The sequence below is a fragment of the Rhinatrema bivittatum genome, chromosome 14 (genome assembly GCF_901001135.1).
Source record: "Rhinatrema bivittatum chromosome 14, aRhiBiv1.1, whole genome shotgun sequence".
Classification (NCBI taxonomy): Eukaryota; Metazoa; Chordata; class Amphibia; order Gymnophiona; family Rhinatrematidae; genus Rhinatrema; species Rhinatrema bivittatum.
In genome coordinates, this window is record NC_042628.1 from 37,027,633 (window position 1) to 37,048,949 (window position 21,317).

Consider the following 21,317-nt stretch of genomic DNA (forward strand, 5'->3'; position numbering starts at 1 on the left):
GTGCGCCTGGCATTGCTGCACTCTTTCTACCGCGTCCTTACTGTATCAGCCTGTTTGATTGTAAGACCTCTGGGGATAGGGAAATACCTACAGTACCTGAATGTAATCCACTTTGAAGTGCTGAAAAAGTGCAAAAAAAAAAAAAAAAGCGGAATATAAATCTAAATTAAATAAACCCAACGCTATAACCAAAAAGCCCGGTAGAAAATCCCTACCATCAAAAAGCTGAACTGAAAACATCCAGGGCTTGGAAGATCATTAACTTTCCTAGCTCATCCTCCTAGTAAATCAACTCTCTTTCCACATACAAAGGAAACTGTGAACCTTTAAGCACTGATAACTTAGGAATACTCAAATTGAACAGCAGCAGCTATGAAGATTTTATAGAAGAGCCTCTTCTCACATTTAAATAAACATCTTTAGGGAGCAAAGCACTCCTGCACTTACAGCCCCCAATCTTCTTTCGAAGTTCTCCATAACAGATCAGGCCGTAAAGCTCCTGTGATGATTTTTTCAGCCCTCGAGAGAACACTGAAAAAAAAAGCAAAACAAAAACAGTTGGTCAGACAGTTAGCAAAAAGAACCCAGAAAAAATACTAGCTGGAATAAGAAAGAAAAGAAAGCTGTCATTCCCTAGCTCAGACATGAGGATCACTATTTCTTAGCCAGAGAAAGCAGATGTCCTATCATGTTTTCACGATCTTCCTGTTATATTTATTTTAAATGTAATGCTCTTGGGGAGTGCATAATAATAATAATAATAATACACTTTTTAATACACTGCTAGACATACACAGTGCTGTACAATGGTAAAAAGTATCGTCGTTCAGTTTCTGTTCTAATGTCTGAATTATTCCCTTTATTTATTTATTTAAAAACTTTTCTATACCGTCGTTTAGTAGTATACCATCACAACGGTTTACATATAGGCACATAAATCAGTTTGGTTAGGATTATAAATTAGCTAGTAGGTGCCAATAAAGTTTCGGTTACATGATTCAAATAATATACGCTATTTGGATTGTGGATTGGAAATTCCATTTATATGAATAATAGGATATCCATATATGAGAATACGGTACTCTTAAATTAATCTATATGTATGAGAAAAAATAATCAAGGAAGGATAACTGCTATTTGTTGACTTTTAATGGCTCTCTCCATTCTAACTCAGGTCATTAGAGAAATCGTGATCACAGATTTAAAATATATGTCTCTTTCCCAACAGAATCTATGTTATACAGGTCCTTTCCCAATCTCTTCCCTACCCTCATCTACTGACACAATGAGCCTTTACAGAAAAATTATACTTGTGCATAAAAGCATTCAATTAGTAAACAAACAAAATAAGACTTTCCTAAAAAGCATTTTCTTAAGTATTGTAGAAAACATAGAAGCAGCCTCGGAAGGCACTAGATCTGAAATGGAGCAGAGGATGTGGGAACAGAAATCATACACAGAACTCCAAAGTGGGAAGGAATGCAGTTCTCACCATTATCAAAATCAATGTACTTGGAAATCTTGTGCCACGTGCGATAGTAGAAATGCCTGACTTGCTCTTTATTCTTCACCATGCTTGCTGGCTTCCCTTTCTTCTTGTATTTTAGAGCGATATTGTTCTGAATTGCTTCAAAATCCTTCCCATGCTGAAAAAAACAGGGTGCGGCAAAAGAGAAATGTTTAAAAAAAAAACCAAAAAAAAAAAACCTGAACTAGTTAAACGTCATGCACCATGCACCGAGACCGGGAGTCTTTCAGTATGCAGTAGAAACAGCAATTAACATCTTGTCTAAGTATTTCGTCCCTTCCAAATGTCTCCTAATAAGATCTTCATGAATACATGAGAGGAGTTAGAGGCCAGAAGATAAACACAGGAGCCATATGTCTCACAGTATGAAAAAATAAAACAATGGAAAAGCAGAAGATTACAAAATATTCCAAGGGGAAAAACTGCTCCAATTTTGTACCAGTATTTTCCCTACTACTTAATGATAAACATGGAACTTTTAATAAATCCTTCCAACTAGCTTGTACTTTTACTTTGCTCCCCTACCATAGTTAACTTCTAGGTTGGACATTCAAGGGATAATAGATCGTAAGGAAGTTCTTGAGAGATTGTTTCCAAAAGTCTTGATTCAGATGTTTGGCATGGATGTGAATCACTTACAAAGAAGGAAGACACATGCTAGAAAAGCAGCCCAAACTGGCCAATCAGATTGGTTGAAATCAGTCTCTCGGTGCAGGAGCTAAGCACTTGTGGCAGATGTTTGAACTGGTGGGCCTCAACCTTTAGACATTTATAACTCCAAGCCGCAGCCATGCTCTTCTATTGCAACTACTTGCTGTGGAAATGACTACCATGGTCACACAAAGAGAGAGAGTCAGGACCAGCAACCAGTGAACTCTCAACATGAATCTTATTTTTGTTCCAACAACCTTCATTTAAGAACGGGGAAACTTTAAGGCTTCCAGAGAACAACAATCTGGGCCAATCCAACCTTTACAGTGAGCTTAATGAGCCTCACATAGGTCTAAGTAAAGACTTCTTGCCTGCATAAGCCCATACTAAACCCTGACGTGCCCCCGCTGAACAATTAGTAACCATGCATTCTTTAAGCATTTCTCTCCCCATTTACAGTTCTGTTTTCCAAACAAGGAAAGGAGACCCCAGGAGAACTAGAGAACTGTTTTTTAAACGTACTCATTTTTATGGCTTCTGGAAGCAGGCCATTATATAGTACATTGGCAAGACAAAACCCCTGTTATAGAATTAACCCATTGGCTCTAGGCGGCCATTTTTTTTTTAAGGCCCCTTTGAAAATGAGTTCAATTCAGTACCATAATCACCTTCCTGTCCATGAACTATAAACAAATTTGGAAGTAGAAATACAAAATATTAAAATTAAAAATCTGTGTGTGTGAAGAAACAAATTGTGACTTCTCTCTTGCTAATTCCTGTTTTGTTCGTTCTTCCCACGTCTGGAACCCTCATTTATTCTCCATTCACCACAGGTGGCAGACCAACAGTATCTCACATCTAATATCTCCAGCAGCAGAAGCACCACCACACATCATCTTGTTTTCATGATCCCCAGATGACGTACTACCATGGCATCCTACTATAAAAAACTGAGCAGAGGATAATTAATTGGACAGCAAGAAAATAAATGCGAAGGAAGGGTTATTCCAGACTGGTGAGGAGGAAAAAAAACGAATGGGAATCGAATGAGGTAAACCAAAATTCCTATTCTGTAACATTCTGGAAACCTTGGGAGCTCCCAAAGCAGTACATCATTGGGTAGAAAAAAAATGCAGCTTGAATGAAATCCAAACACCATTGCCTGATCCTGTGGTGCTTTGAAAATATGTCGGAAAAAACTCTGGGATGCTGCTCTACAAATTTGTTCTACTGAAGCTTAGATCTGTTCTGCAAATGAAGTAGACAGTGAGCTGTGGATTTTCAAAGCTTTATGTGCATAAAAATGAGCCCATACATGCATAAGTTGCCTCTACATGGGCACTGCATATTTTTAAAGAGTCGAAAATGCATATTTTCACTTTCACGGAAACATATATGCGCGTAAAAAAGCAGTGGTTTGGAGCATTCTGGGGCGAGGCCAACTTACACATGTAAATTGCTATTTTAAAAGACACACACATGCATACATTTGTTTGTTTACTCGCGTATTTTTACACTTCATAATTATCTGGCACTAACTGGTATTAAATGTGTTTATTCTGTAGTACTGACTGGGAGGTCTGGGTGAAGAACCAGGAAGATCTCAATAACCTGGAGAAGGAGTGGATGAAGAGGCAGCCCAATTGGCTAATTTCTTTTAAGCACACATTTTAAAATTGGCCAATTTATGCAAGTAAGTCCTACTTTACTTTTGCATGTAAAATATACGTACGTATATTTTTAAAATAGGTAGGGAAAGAATGCGTGTTCGATGCATTGATATACATGGTTTCAATGCATTGCATGTATTTATTTATTTAAAATCTTTTCTATACCGTCATTCAGCAGATTACCGTCACAACGGTTTACATAGAGGCACATATAGTAAATTGTACATGTATCTGTTCCTATTATTGGTAATGGAGGTGCCTTATAAGCTCGGTAACATAATTTCATAATAATGGCTAATTGTTCAATGTTGTCTAATCTGACCTTTGACTACAATAAAGATTATACATTCAAGTTAAAAGGTGCAATAAACAAACCACAACATACATACATATAATGTGCTTAGTGCTGTATAAAGATTTTGTGTGTACAGCTTTCAGCGTTTCTCTATTTCTCGCTCGTGCATAAGCCTACGTACACGCGTATGTTGCGGAGTAGAGAAACATGTATTTTATAAAATACGTATATATCATATGCATGGGTTATAAAATACTTGCATATATCTGCTCACAGTCACATATGTGTATATATATGTTGCTGCATGTATTTGTTTGAAAGTTATCCTCCGAATGCACAGAATGAGCCATGATAAATTTTGATACTACCTTATGCATTCCTTATATGATTTATAAATAAAAGTTGCTAGCCCATAAGGAAATTCAAGCTTTTGAAACTGGTAAGCCTGCTGACCCACAGCATAAAGTACAAATTATTACTCAGATTTATGAAAGCCCTTCCTTCTTGCCAAAAATTTAATACTTAAGTACTCTTAACATCCAGGGAATGCAACTGGTTCTTCTTAGTATTTTTAAGATCAGGGAATAAAGTTAGCATTATGAATATAAAAAATTCAAAATAAACCTTAGAAATAAAGTTAGGAACAGTTCTTAAAAAGCTTTTCCTGGAAAAACCTGAATGAACGAAAATGACTTAGTCCCGCTCACTCTTCTTGCTAAATAGCTTCTAAAATTTATATTTTATTCCATATTTATATTGAACTTTTGTATATAATTATTCTCCTCTATCTCTTTCTATTTCTTACATTCCCAGTTCATTAGCCCTTGTTAATTGTAACTGCTTCTCTTCATCACGTTATTTATGTTTTTATGTATTATCCGCACCCCTGTTTTCTGTAAACCGACATGATGTGAACGAGTTCATGAATGCCGGTATAAAAAAACCTTAAATAAATAAATAAATAAATAAAAACACCTTCTCAATAATAACAACACACAAAAGTTGATGTTATAGGCTCAAATGATACACTTATCAAAGCACTGATTATTATATTAAGATTTTAACCTATAAAAGGCTTTGTAGAATTAGAAATTGACAATCTTGCTGCATGTAAAAGCCTAAGATCAGAATCTAAAGACAAATCTTTCCCATCAACAAAACTCCAAAATGGAAGAAAGCACCAGGACATGGGTCTTATGAGTGGAACATTGAAGATGTAAATATAACCCTTTGAGCAAAAAGGGCTTTACAAGAATTCACTATCTGATCCTTCCAGCAATGAATAAACACCAGCCAAACAGAATAATAAGCATTCTTTATGAACAGCTCTCTCTGCTTCAGAAATATATTGCACTAGGATGGCCTGGTCCAGTTCCCAGTTCAGCAGTTAACAAGTGCTGTCTTTTGTTTTTTCCCCCTTAAATACAACTCTAATCTCACCCTCACAGCTTTATTTATCTTATCTGTATACAAATGAACACACTGACAATGATCTACGTAAATTTCATAGGTGAATTACAATTGGTAAAATGCTTCAACCATAGAATTTATTTCAAATGTGAATAATTAAACATAGAAAATGAAAGCAGATAAGGACCAAAAAGCCCATCTAGTCTGACTAGATTCATTCCTGGGGTAATGCTACAGTTCTCAGATGATCTCTAGCTTTCCCCCTAGGATAGCAGCGCATCCAGTGACCCTCAGCTCACATTTGCTTTATACCCTTAGCACCTACAACATTTAGAAACCCCGGGGTACATATTAAGTAGGGTGTTTAGTAGGCAAGTTATCCAGCTAAAGTTAGCTGGATAACTTGTCCTGGATATTCAGTGGGATAAAGGTTTCACTGAATATCCCCGATTAAAGTTATCTAACTAACCATAGCTGTATAACTTTAAACATAACCAGATATTCTTTTAACTGGCTAACTGTATAACTTTAGACTTAACTGGCTTTATTCAAAAAAGAATATATCTTACGACGGAGCTACAATGGAAGCTCTATCGTAGTTGCCTAGCAAGGGCAGAGGCGACAGCGGAAGTGCCAGTCCCGGATTGTGGTAGGAGACCAACTGCAGATAAAGGTATGGGGAGGAGGGGCAGAAGGGAAAGGATTGAGGGGGAATCTGCAGCCCACAGGGGTTTATTTATTTATTTATTTTTAAGTATAAGTGGAAGTAGTTGCAGGGGTGAGGGAGGTGGGATTCCTGCCCCCAATAATGGCAAGTTTGGCCACACAAGTTCGGTTTCTGAGCAGGTCTGAAGTTATGTGGCTAAATTAGCCGGATATACCCAATATTTGGCTAGGTTAACCAGATAATGGGACTCCTCCCCAGAACACCTCTTTTATAGCCGGATAACAACATATCTGGCTATAATTTAGCCAGAAAAGAGGCTCGATATGCCATTTAACCCATTTAGATGGGTAACTTGTGAGTTATCTGTCTAAATGGCTTTTAAATATGGACCACTAACTGTCCTAACCCCCTGGAATATCCAGGTACCCTGCTGAGATGGCTGCCGGATCCTCAAGGCTCTCAAGCCTCAGAGGAGAAGGGGGGGTTCTGGACCACCAGATATCCCAACTCCCATACTGAACAGGGCATGAACTAAATCCAGGGTCACCAACCCCTGCTCGCCTGCCTCAAACAAGAAGGATGACCCCACCAACACCTAACAGCCTCCTGGGAAGACTCTCTCCTTTTCTTCTTTTTTGTCCCCCCCAATTCTACTCCAGACTGCAGGTTTTACACCGTCTATCATCTTAGAAATACTGCTGGAGGCACACTAGGTCAGTAAAACTTTGTCTCCATTTGCTGGTAGGGATGCAAAACCCTGGAGTCTGTTCTGATCTGGGTACGTACAGGGAAATGTAACATACTATTGTAGCAGTTTTCCTAATGCATTTAACGTGGGGAAAACCTATTGACAATTCATTGACATAAGAACATAAGATATGCCACACTGAGTCAGGGGTCCACTAAGCCCAGTATCCTGTCTCCAAACCAAATCTCAAGTACCTGGCAAGTACCCAAACATAAATAGGTCCCATGCTATTAATGCCAGCATCAAGCAGTTCTAGCAATTTTCAAAAACCCACTTACTCAATTAAGGTGCATTTATACATGTAAAATCCAGTTGTAAGCATGTAAATGCTTTTGAAAATCAGGCGCATTGCTTTTGAGAGAGAAAGGGAACAAGCATGTTTCATTATAAGACATTCATAATGTGATAGGTACAGATAGTTTATAGCTTACCTTGTATGTTTTTAAACATTAGGCACATTTGCAACATTTAGCTACAAATTGTAATTGTTTCCAAATTCTAGTGCTCCATCATCAAATCTTGTGGAAAAACAAGTTGACATATTCTCCTCTATTGGTAAACAAAGCAGAGTTGCTTACCTGTAACAGGGGTTCTCTGAGGACCGCCAGATCTTAGTTCTCACACATGGGTGACATCATCAGATGGAGCACCGATGCGGAAAACTTTTGTCAAAGTTCCTAGGACTGACTAGACACCTGAGCATGCCCTATACCACACATCCTCGTGGGTCCCTCTCCAGTCTTGTAACATAATTATAATTAAAACAAAAAATAGGAAATCCCGCGGTGTGGTGGGCAGGTTTCGTGAGGACTAACATCCTGCTGTCCTCGGAGAACACCTGCTACAGGTAAGCAAAACTGGCTTCTCCGGGTACAAGCAGGATGGTAGTCCTCACACATGGGTGAATCCCTAGCTACAGACTGCTCCCCAACACATAAAGGGGACAAACAGACACCCAACCAGGTGCCAACGGGTACAATAACAGTGCTGTTGGTAACAAACAATGGGCCCTTGGCAGGGAGAGTAGGGTCCTACACCTCAAACAGGTTCTGAAGGACAGACTGGCCATACCTACTGTCGTGTCGGTCATCCCTATCCAGACAATGTATGATGTGAATGTGTGGCGAGAACTCCAAGTTGCAGCCTTGCAGATCTCTTCCACGGGAACTGCTCGCAAGAGGGCCACCAATGCGGCCATGGCTCTGACAGAATGAACCTTGACATGACCCCCAAGTTGCAGGCCCGCTTGGGCAAAACAGAAGGAGATGCAATCTGCTAGCCAACTGGATAGTGTCTGTCTGACAACGGCAATGCCCAACCTATAAAAGAAATAAAAAGCTGAAGTGGACCTCATGGCGCAATGACAGCGCATCCGACTCCAGATCAGAAGGGTGCATGTTCAAATCACGTCAGGGGTCAGGCTCCTCTATGTCCCCCCAATCCTTAAAATCTCCTTCCTTTGGAGGGTGACCAATGTAACCCCAATATTTATAAAGGGCTTCAGGGGCGATCTGGGAAACTACAGACCAGTGAGCCTGACTTCAGTGCCAGGAAAAATAGTGGAAACTATTCTAAAGATAAATAGTAGAGCATAAAGAAAGATATGGTTAAATAAAACACACTCAACATGGATTTACCCAAGGGAAGTCTTGCCTATCAAATCTGCTTCATTTTTTTGAAGGGGTTAATAAACATGTGGATAAAGGTGAACCAGTAGATGTAGTGTATTTGGATTTTCAGAAGGCATTTGACAAAGTCCCTCATGAGAGGTTTCTAAGAAAACTAAAAAGTCATGGGATAGGAGGCGATGTCCTTTTGTGGATTACAAACTGTTTAAAAGACAGGAAACAAACAGAGAGTAGGATTAAATAGTCAATTTTCTCAGTGGAAAAGGGTAAAAACAGTGGAGTGCTTCAGGGATCTGTACTTGGACCGGTGCTTTTCAATCAATCTAGATAAATGAGGCTTGACCGATGTGCCGCAAATGCGCAGTAGAGAGCAGCTCTACTGTGCACGTGCGACACAGAGCTCTGAGCGACATTCTAACGTTACGCCCCAAAGCAGAGAGATTGGAACAGGGTGTCACAAAGGGGAGGAGGAAAGGGCAGACGAGCCTCCGCTCCAAGAAACGGCTCCTCCGACATGTTAACAGCCTGAGCCCATACCTCCATCACCGGGGAAGGGGGGAGGGAGTAGGGACGGCAACGGAGGGACGTGTTCAGGCTGTTAACATGATGCAGTTTTGTCAGCAAATGCTTCCTCCTTTAGCCTGGTCCCTCCCTTAACTTTCCTGGCTGGCACTGAGGAGGAGGAAAGGGCAGAAGAGTCGCCGAGCCGTCCGTCTTCCGCCGGGGAAGGTGGGAGGAAGTTGGGATGGCCGGTGCAGAGCTAAATCTCGCCTGTTTTAACCGGCACGCAAATGGACAACAGCCGGCCCTGTAGAAGAGAAAAAGAGGGAGTGGAGGAGAGCTGAGGGAAGGGATTGTGGATGAGGTGAGAGGGGAAGGGAAGATGAGAGGGAATGGAAGGAAAAGGGAAGAGGATATGAGTAAGTGGGAAGGGTAAGAAGTTGTGCAGAAGAGAGGAGAAGAGAGCGGCTCTGCCTGACGGAATCTCGCCCGTTTGAATGGGCCTAACGGCTTGTATATATATATCAACCTAATAATTGAAGGTTGACCGACGTGCCGCAAATGCGCGGTAGAGACCAGCTCTACCGCGCATGTGCGGGCGAGCACGTCGGTCTCTGCCAGAAAAAAAAAAACATGGCGGCGTCGAGTGGCAGCGGCGGCGGGTGGCAGTGGCGGCCAGTAGCGAGGGAGGGAGGAGAGAGAGAGAGAGGGAGGGACGGACTGAGTGAGAGGGAGGGAGGGAGTAGGAGGGAGGGACTGAGTGAGTGTGAGGGAGGGGGAGGGACTGAGTGAGAGGGCGGGAGGAGTGGGTGAGTGTGTGGGAGGGAGGTAGGGAGTGAGGGGAGAGGGAGAATGAGGGAGAGGTGAGAGACAGGGATGTAAGTAAGTGGAAGGGGGAGAGGGAGAATGAGGGAGAGGTGAGAGACAGGGATGTGAGTAAGTGGAAGGGTAAGAAGTTGTGGAGCAGAGAAAAAGGGAGTGGAGGAGGGCTGAGGGGGAGGGGATGGGATTGAGAGAGGGTGGGGAGTGACTGAGGGAAGGGGAGAGAGGTGAGAGTGAGGGGAAGGAGGCAGTGGGAGACAGAGGGTGAGTAAGACTGAGTGGAGGAAAGGGGAGGAGTGAACGAGGGGAAGGGGGAGAGAGGGAGAAAAAGTGTAGAAGGGTGCTGTGTTAGAAAATGGACTGAAAAAAAAATGTAATGTAGCCCGTTTTAACGGGCTTAACGGCTTGTGTATATATAAATGATCTGGAAAGGAATACGATGAGTGATGTAATCAGATTTGCAGATGATACAAAATTATTCAGAGTAGTTAAATCACAAGAGGATTGTGATACATTACAGGAGGACCTTGTGAGACTGGAAGATTGGGCATCCAAATGGCAGATGAAATTTAATGTTGACAAGTGCAAGGTGTTGCACATAGGGAAAAATAACCCATGCTGTAGTTACACGATGTTAGGTTCCATATTAGGAGCTACCTTCCAGGATAAAGATCTAGGCATCATAGTGGATAATACTTTGGAATTGTCAGCTCAGTGTGCTGCAGCAGTCAAAAAAGCAAATACAATGTTAGGAATTATTAGGAAGGGAATGGTTAATAAAACGGAAAATGTCTTAAATGCCTCTGTATCGCTCCATGGTGAGACCGCACCTTGAATAGTGTGCATAATTCTGGTCACCATGTCTCAAAGTGTGTCGGGGTCACTATGCTAGACCAGAACCGTCAGATAAAGACCCAGGAACCAAAGATTCAAGGGAAGGGGGGGAAGGAAAATATAGCAACACCAGGCAAGAGACGTCCCTTGGTTCCTTTCCCCGGATGTTATAAGACCAGAGGAACCACAGGTGTGGGAAGTTGAGGGTGTGGCTAAAGGAGCCAAACAGCTGGCGGAAGAGGCGGAGTTAGCCACAGGATAAAAAGGACTCCCTAGGAGAGCAGTCTCAGTCTCCTACCGGGGACTGAGGAGGAAGGTCGGGCTATCTGGCTGCTGCGGGAAACTTTGACACTGGATACTCCCCGACGGTGTGAAGGACTTCAACCACTATCACAAGGAAGGTGAGCGTGGGACTTCTGTTGTTTGGACATACAACAAGGACACTTTGCCTGGAGAACTGCCGGTGGGTGGCTGTATCTCTGGGGAAGTGTTGAGCTCCCAGAGGTACAGAGGGAGGTGGCAGTTAGGCCCAGTGGGGCCGGACTCTTGAACTATGGACATTGAGAGGGACTTCTGAAGCCAGTGGTTGGACAGTGAGTTGCTGGCTCAGTGGGGAAGGCATCGGCCTTCCATCCAGGTGGTGAGGGTTCACTTCCCACTTGGGGACTTGTAAGATAATTTCGGCTAAATTGCTATTTTGAGTTTCCAAGGGACCAGGGAAGCTCTGCAGGGATTGGATCCCGGGAACAGACGCAAGAGACGGTGTACAGACCGGTGAGAGCATCACACAAAAATATAGTTGCAATTGAGAAGGGCAACCAAAATGATAAAGGGGATGGAATAGATCCCCTATGAGGAAAGGCTGAAGAGTTTAGGGCTGTTCAGCTTGGAGAAGAGACAGCTGAGGGGGGATATGATAGAGGTCTTTAAAATCATGAGAGGTCTAGAACAAGTAGATGTGAATCTGTTATTTACATTTTCAGATAATAGAAGGACTAGGGGGCACTCCATGAAGTAAGCAAGTAGCACATTTAAGACTAATTGGAGAAAATTCTTTCACTCAACGCACAATTAAGCTTTGGAATCTGTTGCCAGAGGATGTGGTTAGTGCAGTTAGTGTAGCTCGGTTTAAAAAAGGTTTGGATAAGCTCTTGGAGGAGAACTCCATTAACTGCTATTAATCAAGCTGACTTAGGGAATGGCCTCTGCTATTACTGGCATCGGTAGCATGAAATCTTCTTGGTGTTTGGGTACTTGCCAGGTTCTTGTGGCCTGGTTTGGTTTTTGTTGGAATCAGGATGCTGGGCTTGATGGACTGTTGGTTTGACCCAGCATGGCAATTTCTTATGTTCTTATGACTTTCTATGGGCTTCTGTCCACTCTAGATAAAAGGCTGTGGCTCGCTTGCAGTCCACACTGTGCAGTGCTCGTTCGCCTTGGTGCAAATGGGGCCTGGGAAAGAATGTTGGCAGGATGATGGATTGGTTAAGATGGAAGTCCATCACTACCTTAGGCAGGAACTTAGGGTGCGTTTGCAAGACCACCCTGTCATGATAAAACTTAGTGAAAGGTGGATAAGTCACTAAGGCCTGGAACTCGCTGACCGCCACCAAAAATATGACTGTCCAGGTCAGATACTTCAAGTCACAGGTGTGTAGCAGCTCAAAAGGAGCTTTCATCAGCTGAGCTACCACCACATTGAGGTTCTAGAACACAGCAGGAGGCCTTAGGGGAGGCTACAATTGAAGCAGGCCCCGCATGAAATGTACAACTATAGGCTGTACAGAGATGGGCGTACTATTTACACCCCGGTGGTATGTGCCAATTGCACCCAGGTGAACTCTAACGGAATTGGTTTTTAAGCCAGCTTCCGAAAGGTGTAGAAGGTAATCAAGCAGATTTTGTGTGGGGCAGGAGAATGGATCTAGGGCCTTCTGCTCACACCGTATGGAAAACATCCTCCACTTCAGTCCATAGGACCTTCTAGTGGAAGGCTTTCTAGAAGCCACCAGGACCAGACACACATCTTCTGAAAAACTGAAAGGTTGCAGGATTAACCTCTCAATATCCAGGCTGTGAGCGACAGGGCCTGGAGGTTGGGATGCCGCAATCTGCCTGGATCGCCAAAAAGGGGCTATAAGGATCATTTATTTATTTTAAGATTTTTATTTACCGGCATTCATGATACAATCACATCATGCTGGTTTACAGTTAAACAGGGGTGCATAAAGATCATAGTTCCTTTGTCCTCGCAAAGCTTCAAGAGAGTCTTTGCCATTAAGGGAATTGGATGATATGCATTCAGAAGATCCTTGCCCCAGTGATGGTCAAGGGTGACAGAGGCTAGTTTGCCACCTGACCTGTACAGGAAGCAGGAATGAGGCAGGTTCCTGTTGCAGGAAGACGTGAACAGATCTATGTACGGGCTCCCCCAGATGCAGAATGTTCGATTTACTACTCCCTGGTCCAGGGACCACTTGTGGGGTCTGAAGGCACAACTCAGCCTGTCCGCTACCACGTTCTCCATCAGGCCAGGTACATGGCCCTGAGTACCATCCCGTGGGGACAGGGTCCATGACCAGATCTGGACCGCTTCCTGACACACATGTCTATCCAGTACCGAGCGGTAGGAAGAGCTGCGTTAGTGCCCGGCGCACCCGCGGTTGCCGCACGCACAGTGCAGCTCACCTACCGCTCGATCCTGAACTATAATTTCATGCAAATGTAAACCGCGTCTAAGAAGGGTCCGTGAAGCGTTAGGCCCGCGCAACCCATTTTACTGGATAGAGTGCCTATACAGTATCCTGGGTGTGCGGGCCTAACGCTTCACGCCATGCTGGTATCTGTCATTTCAAATGTCATTTGAAATGACAGATACCAGGAAGTCGGGACTGCCAGTCCCCCCTCCCCTCCTCCCGAAGCAGGGCGCGAAAAGCAGCCTTGCTCCGGGAGGAGGGGAGAAGGGACTGGCAGTACGAAGCGACTTACTTTTTGCAGCCCCCTCCGGACCCCCCTCCGGAGCAAGGCTGCTTTTCGCGCCCTGCTTCGGGAGGAGGGAAGAAGAGACACTGACAGTGTGAAGCAGCGAAGCAACTTACTTTTTGCGTCCATCTTCACGAGCAGCTGGAGGCAGGAGAGGTCGTCCGATGTCTGGAGGGGGCTGCAAAAAGTAAGTCGCTTCGCCGCTTTGTACTGCCAGCCCCTTCTTCCCTCCTTCCGGAGCAAGGCTGCTTTTCGCGCCCTGCTTCGGGAGGAGGGAAGAAGAGACACTGACAGTGTGAAGCGGCGAAGCAACTTACTTTTTGCAGCCCCCTCCGGACATCGGACCTCTCCTGCCTCCCGCTGCGCGACTTACTTTTTTTTGCAGCCCTCCGGCCATCAGCAGGAACGGATCGTGGCTCCCCTGCCTCCCGGCGAAGATGGACACCTGCACGGGGGAAAGCGGCCCCTGTGCGTGCAATTGGCTGCTCAAGACGTGACGTCACGACGTTTGGCGAAGATCCTGATGTGAGTGTATGATTCCTTTAGATCAAGGGAGCATAGCTAGTCCCCTTTTTGCAGGAGGGGGGGGGGATCAAGCTGCCCAGGGAAGCCATCTTGAACTTTTTTTTTTAGAAACTTGTTCAAGACCTTTAGGTCTAGGATGGGACAGAGTCCTCCTGTTCTCTTTGGAATCAGGAAGTACCTGGAGTAAAATCTCCGCCCTCTTTGCCCTGGTGGTATGGGCTCGACCACCATGGCCATTAAGTGGAAGGAGAGCTCCACTAGCAATACCTCCTGATGCACTACCGGCCCTCAAAATGGGCATGGAGGGCAATTTGACAGGACATCCAATAGGTACAATTGGTACCCTTGACAGACAATGGAAAGAGCCCACTGGTTCGAGGTTATACTGGGAGACTGGTTTGCGAAGAATCACAGTCTGCCCCTGATCGGAGGGTACGGGTGACTGACCTTACGACCCAGTCAAAACCCCTTCCCTGGAGCTGACTGAGGCACCGGCTGGGACGGCTGCAGGAGCTCTGATGGTGTTAACGGGAGCGAAGGGGTGGAGGATAGTAATTTCTTTGATGAAAGAAAGACTTCCTTTGACCCCATCTCGCTGGCATCCTAGATGAGGACAGGTCTGGAGTGTTGGCGGAGAGTTGTTGGAGGGTTTCATGGTGGTCCTGAAGTTGGGCCACTGCGTCCCTCACCCAGTCTCCGAAAAGATTCTCCCCAGTACACAGTCCACCGACAAGTCATTCCTGTACCTCTGGTTGGAGCTCAGAGGCCCGCAGCCATGCCATTCTGCGGGCACCGATTCCCGCAACAGAGACTCTCAATGCCGTCTCAAAAATATCATAAGTCGCTCAGACCTCGTGTTTTCTGCACTCCAGGCTCTTATGCACCAGTGACATGAGGGTGTCCTGCTACTGTTGAGGCAGCTGCTTGGTCATTTCCTGCACCTGTTTCCAGATGTTCCCAGAGTACTGGCTCATATAGATCTGACAGGCAGCAATGTGGGCAACAAGCATGGCACCTTGAAATACCTTCCTCCCAAGAGTGTCCATCGCTCTATGATCCTTCCCCAGGGGTACAGAGGAATGAATCCAAGAATGCTTGATCCTCCTGAGAACAGATTCGACCACCAATTGGTGGGGCAGCTGATGCTTATCGAATCCAGCAGCCTTCTGGATGAGGTAGACCCCCCCATCTGCCTTCTTATTAACAAGTAGCACTGTGAGAGTGTTTCCATATCCTCAGGAGCAGCTCCTTAAGGTTCTCGTGCACCGGGACTGCCACAATCTCCTTAGGAGGCTCCACAAACTGGAGGATCACAAGCATTTTGTGCCTTGCATCCTCCTCCATTAAACTGAAACAGGACGACCTCTACCGTCACTCTTACAAACCCTGCGAAGGTCAAGTCCTCAGGCAGAGATCCTCAGAGAAGGTCTCCGAAGCATCATCCCCCCAGGGGTCATAGGGGTCCTTATCATTACTGTAAGCTACAGGGAATGGGGCTTTAAGTGCTTGGCCTTTGTCCAGTAGGTGCAGGCACTGGTAAAACTGGATGGGGGACTGCAGGCCTCAGCATCTCTACTGGCCCAGGTGGAGCTTCTCCTTGGAGGAACCGGCAACGACCATCGTATCAGTAGGGGAGGCATCTGTGCCCCGCTTGGCCACCGAAGCTCTCTCAGGAACCTACATCAGCTGGGCCAGTAATGCACCAATGAGCACATTGAGCTCTTCCAGCAGCAGTACGAGGATGGACGGCATCGATCCACCACTAGCTGGACTCAGCGCTCCAGCTCCTCCTTCAATGTTGCCAATGCCAACACTGACAGAGGAAGGAGGGTTAGCCTAGAGTTTTGGACTTGCGAGGTGGTTCAGTGATAGGCATTAAGACCGATGGAGACCATCGAGGACCCCTAGCCCCTATGGAGGACTGGCACTCTTCGCTGTGGGATTGCTTCGAGGGCATCGTAGCATGAGCCAGTGCATCCTCATGTTTGGCACCATGCATCAACAGGGACTGGTGCCGATGCTTCTTTGGCTTCCCTCAATGCTCGGCCTGGTCCCTCCCTGATGCCAAGGCCGATGATGAGGAACCAGATGTCATCAGCCTGGAAAAGACCGACGATAATTGGTCTCTGGCGCCCCTATCCGCCGACAGCACCAACAGTCCTGCTGATGTCGATGGTGCAGTGTCCACTGGTGCGGCTCCCAGGTCCACTGATGTTGATGCCATCAAAGCAGATGTCAAAGGCTCAGATTTTTTCGACCCAAAGAGCTGTTCCATCTTGTCAAGTTGAAGCAGATGTCCCTTCATGGTCATTTGGGCGCATAAGCAGCAACCCTGGATGTCATGCGATGCCCCGAAGCAGAGGACACATCTCATGAGGACGAGTGATGGATATGGGTCCCTCAGACATTGGGGACATCGCTGAAATCTAGACGTGGCCACGTCAGGACCAAATAAAAGTGCCGCAAACTCAAAATCAATGGCGGTGGGTGGCAATAGCCGGCAGGCACCGAGACACCGCCACCGCGGGGGGAATTGACCATGAAAGGAAACTTACCAGAATTGCTGAAAAGTCTAACTAGGAACACTACGGGGAGACACCAAGAAGGACCTGAAGACGGAACAACGAGTAAAAACCTGTGAAAAACACGAGAAAGGAGAAGTTTTCCATAAGGCCAAAAACAGCCAAAGTGAACTCACTCACACTGCGAAGCTTACAGCTCCATGGAAAAAGAGAGAATGGAGAGGGATCCCCACGTGGATGCTCAGTGTACCTAGTCAAAGTTCTAGAAACTTTGCATATGTTTTTCGCATTGGGGCTCCATCTGATGATGTCACCCAAGTGCGAGGACTACCATGCTGCTTATCCTCGGTGAAAATTCTATTTGGCATAATCTTATATTAATGTCCCCAGCTATCAGCTTGTGTAGACTTTATGTATGAGTCTATTTTATATATCTATATATAGGTACACACACCCAGCCACCCACTCAATGTAAATGACAACAAACTTCAAATTAAACCTAATGATGAAAATTAGAACCGTATGCAGACCAAACCACTTTAGGCACAAGGAGACACTGATAGCTGCTACTCTTCTCACATACCTCATAAAGCCCCTCGAAGAAGGTGTTCTTGTCCTCCGTACTCCATGACTCCCACTGCCGCCTGACCTTCTTCTTGTTCCCTTCTTCCTTCTCTCCAGCTGAGGAGCCCAGGTTACGGGCAGCTGACTTGGACCCCACTGCAGGGCTACTGGCAGGAATTCCAGAGGAGCAGCCAGATGGCCCTCCATTTTCGGTCCCTTTGAAAAACAAAAATAACTTAATCAAGTAACAGTAATTTTAGGGAACTACGCAATCAAATACAAAGTTTGTACACAAATATAATATTTAGCATGTCTATAATTCCATCAGTGTGCATATATTGTTGTGTATTGATCCCCATAATTAAAATATCTGTCCCAAAGAACTTAGAAACTATCTCCAATCAAGAGGCCATGGATAATTTCAATTTAGAAGCCTTTAACATCTGTTCTCTTAACCAGAGTCAGTGAGAAACTGGCTATCAAGTATATTTAAGGGAAACAAAAACAAACATAGCTCCTTGTATATGATATGCTGGAAGAAGGTGACTTCCTCTGTGTCCAATATAATGAAATACAAAAGATGTAAACTAAAAAAAAAAAAGTCAGTAAATATTAAAATTAATGAATGATAACATGCCGTAGCAGTAAGGAGGAAGTCTTACCTTCTACTGGCTTCACCAAGCTGCTGAAACAGCAGGGCACATGGTAGAACTGGGGGGGGGGGGGAGGAAAAATGGAATCCCCAAATTAAATGGACCCTATACCACTGCACCATGTAGCATGGAGGGAACCTCATTAGCTAAATTATTTATATTGTACTTTTCAGGCACTTCAAAGTAGATTACATTCAGTAACTATAGGTATTTCCTTGTCCCCAGAAGGCTTGCAATTCAAAGGAGTCATTTACTAAGCCGCAGTATTTTCCCCCAGAGGAGGTTTACTAAGCTGTGGTACTTGGTATTTTCCATGGTGGTAAAATACTACAGGATAAACTACAATTGGTTAGTAACCCCACCCATGCCAGGTGATGGCAGCACCTCAGCCCTAGGTTGCCATCATGTTAAAAGGCCTGAATGCCCAAAAATAGCCCCTAAGGTTCCCCCTTTGCAAAAAAAACAAAAAAAACCAACAACCCAGAAAAACCTCCCCTGGCCTTAGGATCTCGAGCAAACCGTGAAAAATCTGGTGGCCTTTTGGGGGTCCAGAGTATCCCCTAGGCTCCAGGTCCTGCACCATCTGATTCAAACTGGCACCCGCTGGCCACTAGTCAAGTTATGCCCCCTAAATTAATTAATTTGCTACCAGGAATTCTGAATACACAACCAGAAAATCTCATCTTCCTTCTGCTCAAGTCTTCTACCAGGGTTCTTCCACCTCTCATCTCATGTGCTATTGTATTTGATATAATGTTCTTTCAGCTAATCTTAAGAATTTTTATAATGAATCACGTTTCAAATGGAGGCATTCTCTCTATTTCTTTACTATAAATCCACATTTCACTTTCAAATCCTACCACTAAGATGATGAATGCACTCAGTAGCCTCTTTAGCTGTAAATCCTTTCCTACATACCCAAAAACCACTTTTTGCTTTCCTAATTCTTTTTTTTACTTCTGTTAAAAACATTTTCTTCTTCTGTGATCTAACTATTCAGATATTGCTATTTTTTTCATTTGTGCATTAGTAATATTTTTCCTGATCAAAATTTTCAATTTCTTGCTGTTCAAGCTTATTTCACAGATCTTGCAATTTAGGTATAATTCATTTTTAATCTCTTGTATGTCTTCTTTCTTAGATGCCAGGAGCACTGTATCATAAGCATATTGAATATTCATTAAGTTTATACCACTGACATTTATGTTTTCCAGTGACTCAGAGATTAAAAATTCACTAAAGAAACTGAATACAAAAGTAAGAGAAATAAGAAACCAATCTGGTTCTCAAAGGAGGTGGCTGATATAATTAAAGCAAAAAATGCAGCATTCAAGAGTTATAAAGGATCCCAAAAAGAGGAACACAAGGAAGAATACCTGGTAAAACTTAGGGAGACGAAGAAAGAGTCAAGAAAGCAAAACGTTTGGCAGAAAAAAAGGATTGCCAAAGAGGTAAAGCGAGGTAACAAAACATTCTTCAGATACTCCAACATGGCTCTCTGCTTCAACAGCAGGAGGTGAAAGAGAACTGGACTCAAACAGCAACCAACAAGAGCCCTGACTTTGATGGTCTGAGAAACTAGTAAGTATGAGGGAGACTTATATGGCACAGAAGATGCTACCATAAGCTTGCTGGGCAGACTGGATGGACTATTTGGTCCTTTTCTGCCGTCATTTCTATGTTTCTATGAGTATATAATATTTAATGGCAGTGAATAATGTATGTGCGATTACTGATTTGTACCATGTCAAACATCACAATATCTTGGGCAGTTTAGGGGAGAAGGATTAATTTGTTTTGATAACGGAAGTATTTTCTGTTAAATGATCTATTTACTTAAGGGACAAGCTATGACCGAAAAACAAATTTAGGGTTACTGACTACCTTGTAATGTAATGTCTTTAATTCAGAGCCCTTAGGCTCTCACCATCCTGTAGCTGCAAGGGGGGGACACGACCCATATAATTAGGTAGTTGCCACATAACTGACAGCCCATCCACACATTCAACAAACTTCTATGATCCCCTGCTGTGTGACTGAATTACCTAAACAAAGCCTGATAGTGCCTGCAGAGTTGCTTCAAGGCCATTCTGTCTCAGCATGAAAGACAAACCTACATGCTGATGAAAAATCTTCAGAGGGGTAGCAAAAGATGACAGGAGTTGGGTGGCACCTTATACAGTGTCCATTTAGATGGACACTATCCTTGAAAGCTCATTGTTAGCCATTGTTAGCCATTGTTGTCCTGAGCACATGCTAAGGGATTTCTCTGGTGGAACTGTTTAACTGCATTGCAAAATCTTCATTCTGGCTAAGTATTTTCTGCTTATTTTTACTTCTTTTTGCTTATTGATCTGAAGTTGTGTAGAAGCTTGTGTAGAAAGCTTCTGTGATTATTTACTGCCTGTGTTTTAACTTCTTTCTAGTCTGTTTCATTTTGTGTAGAAGCTTGTGTAGAAAGCTTCTGTTGATTATTTCCTGTCTGCAAAGCTATCAGCTTTTAAACTGGGAAAATCTCTCTAGTTTGGGGTTAGCTGGCACAACTAAAAAACTGGGGCATAAAGACTGTTTTTTTAAAAAAAAGAATTGACCAAAAGGCAAAGACAACAGTCCAGAAGTGACGTAATCTAACTAAATTGGGTGTGGCTCAGACCTGTGCAAGGTAATCAGAGCAAGGAAGGGAGCCATTGTTAGCCATTGTTGTCCTGAGCACATGCTAAGGGATTTCTCTGGTGGAACTGTTTAACTGCATTGCAAAATCTTCATTCTGGCTAAGTATTTTCTGCTTATTTTTACTTCTTTTTGCTTATTGATCTGAAGTTGTGTAGAAGCTTGTGTAGAAAGCTTCTGTTGATTATTTCCTGTCTGCAAAGCTATCAGCTTTTAAACTGGGAAAATCTCTCTAGTTTGGGGTTAGCTGGCACAACTAAAAAACTGGGGCATAAAGACTGTTTTTTTAAAAAAAAGAATTAACCAAAAGGCAAAGACAACAGTCCAGTAGTGCCCTGCTTTACCCAGCTTGTCCCAGGCTAAACTGTTTGACTCCCTCCCACCCCTGGGGCTTGTTTCTAATAAAGACTGCCTAGATTACCATTGGCAGCAAGATAAATTAGTACATTGGTTACAGTCAAGGAAATAAAGCCACAAATTACCAAGATGAGGACTATCCAATGTAACTGCTGTGGAGCCTTTATTCTGAGGGAAAGCATCTGGAAACTTAGAGCTTGCCCAATTTGTGCACAACTCTCGTCCTTGAAAATGGAGCTGACTGTGATTAAAGATCAATTAGCTTCAATTAAAAGAATTACACCCACATT

General features: G+C 43.9%; 1 protein-coding gene across 5 annotated transcripts in view; it reads right to left on the reverse strand.

The window, feature by feature from the left end:
- The window catches only part of CRAMP1 (cramped chromatin regulator homolog 1), a 165,681-nt gene that overhangs the window by 90,086 nt on the left and 54,278 nt on the right, over positions 1-21,317 (reverse strand). For all 5 annotated transcript variants that reach the window (XM_029577422.1, XM_029577419.1, XM_029577424.1 and 2 more), the window contains exons 3-5: positions 17,367-17,563; positions 1,493-1,646; positions 448-531 (exon numbers count right to left, since the gene is read on the reverse strand). In XM_029577422.1, coding sequence (XP_029433282.1) covers positions 448-531; positions 1,493-1,646; positions 17,367-17,563 — 435 coding nt within the window. The remainder of the gene's footprint in view (positions 1-447; positions 532-1,492; positions 1,647-17,366; positions 17,564-21,317) is intronic.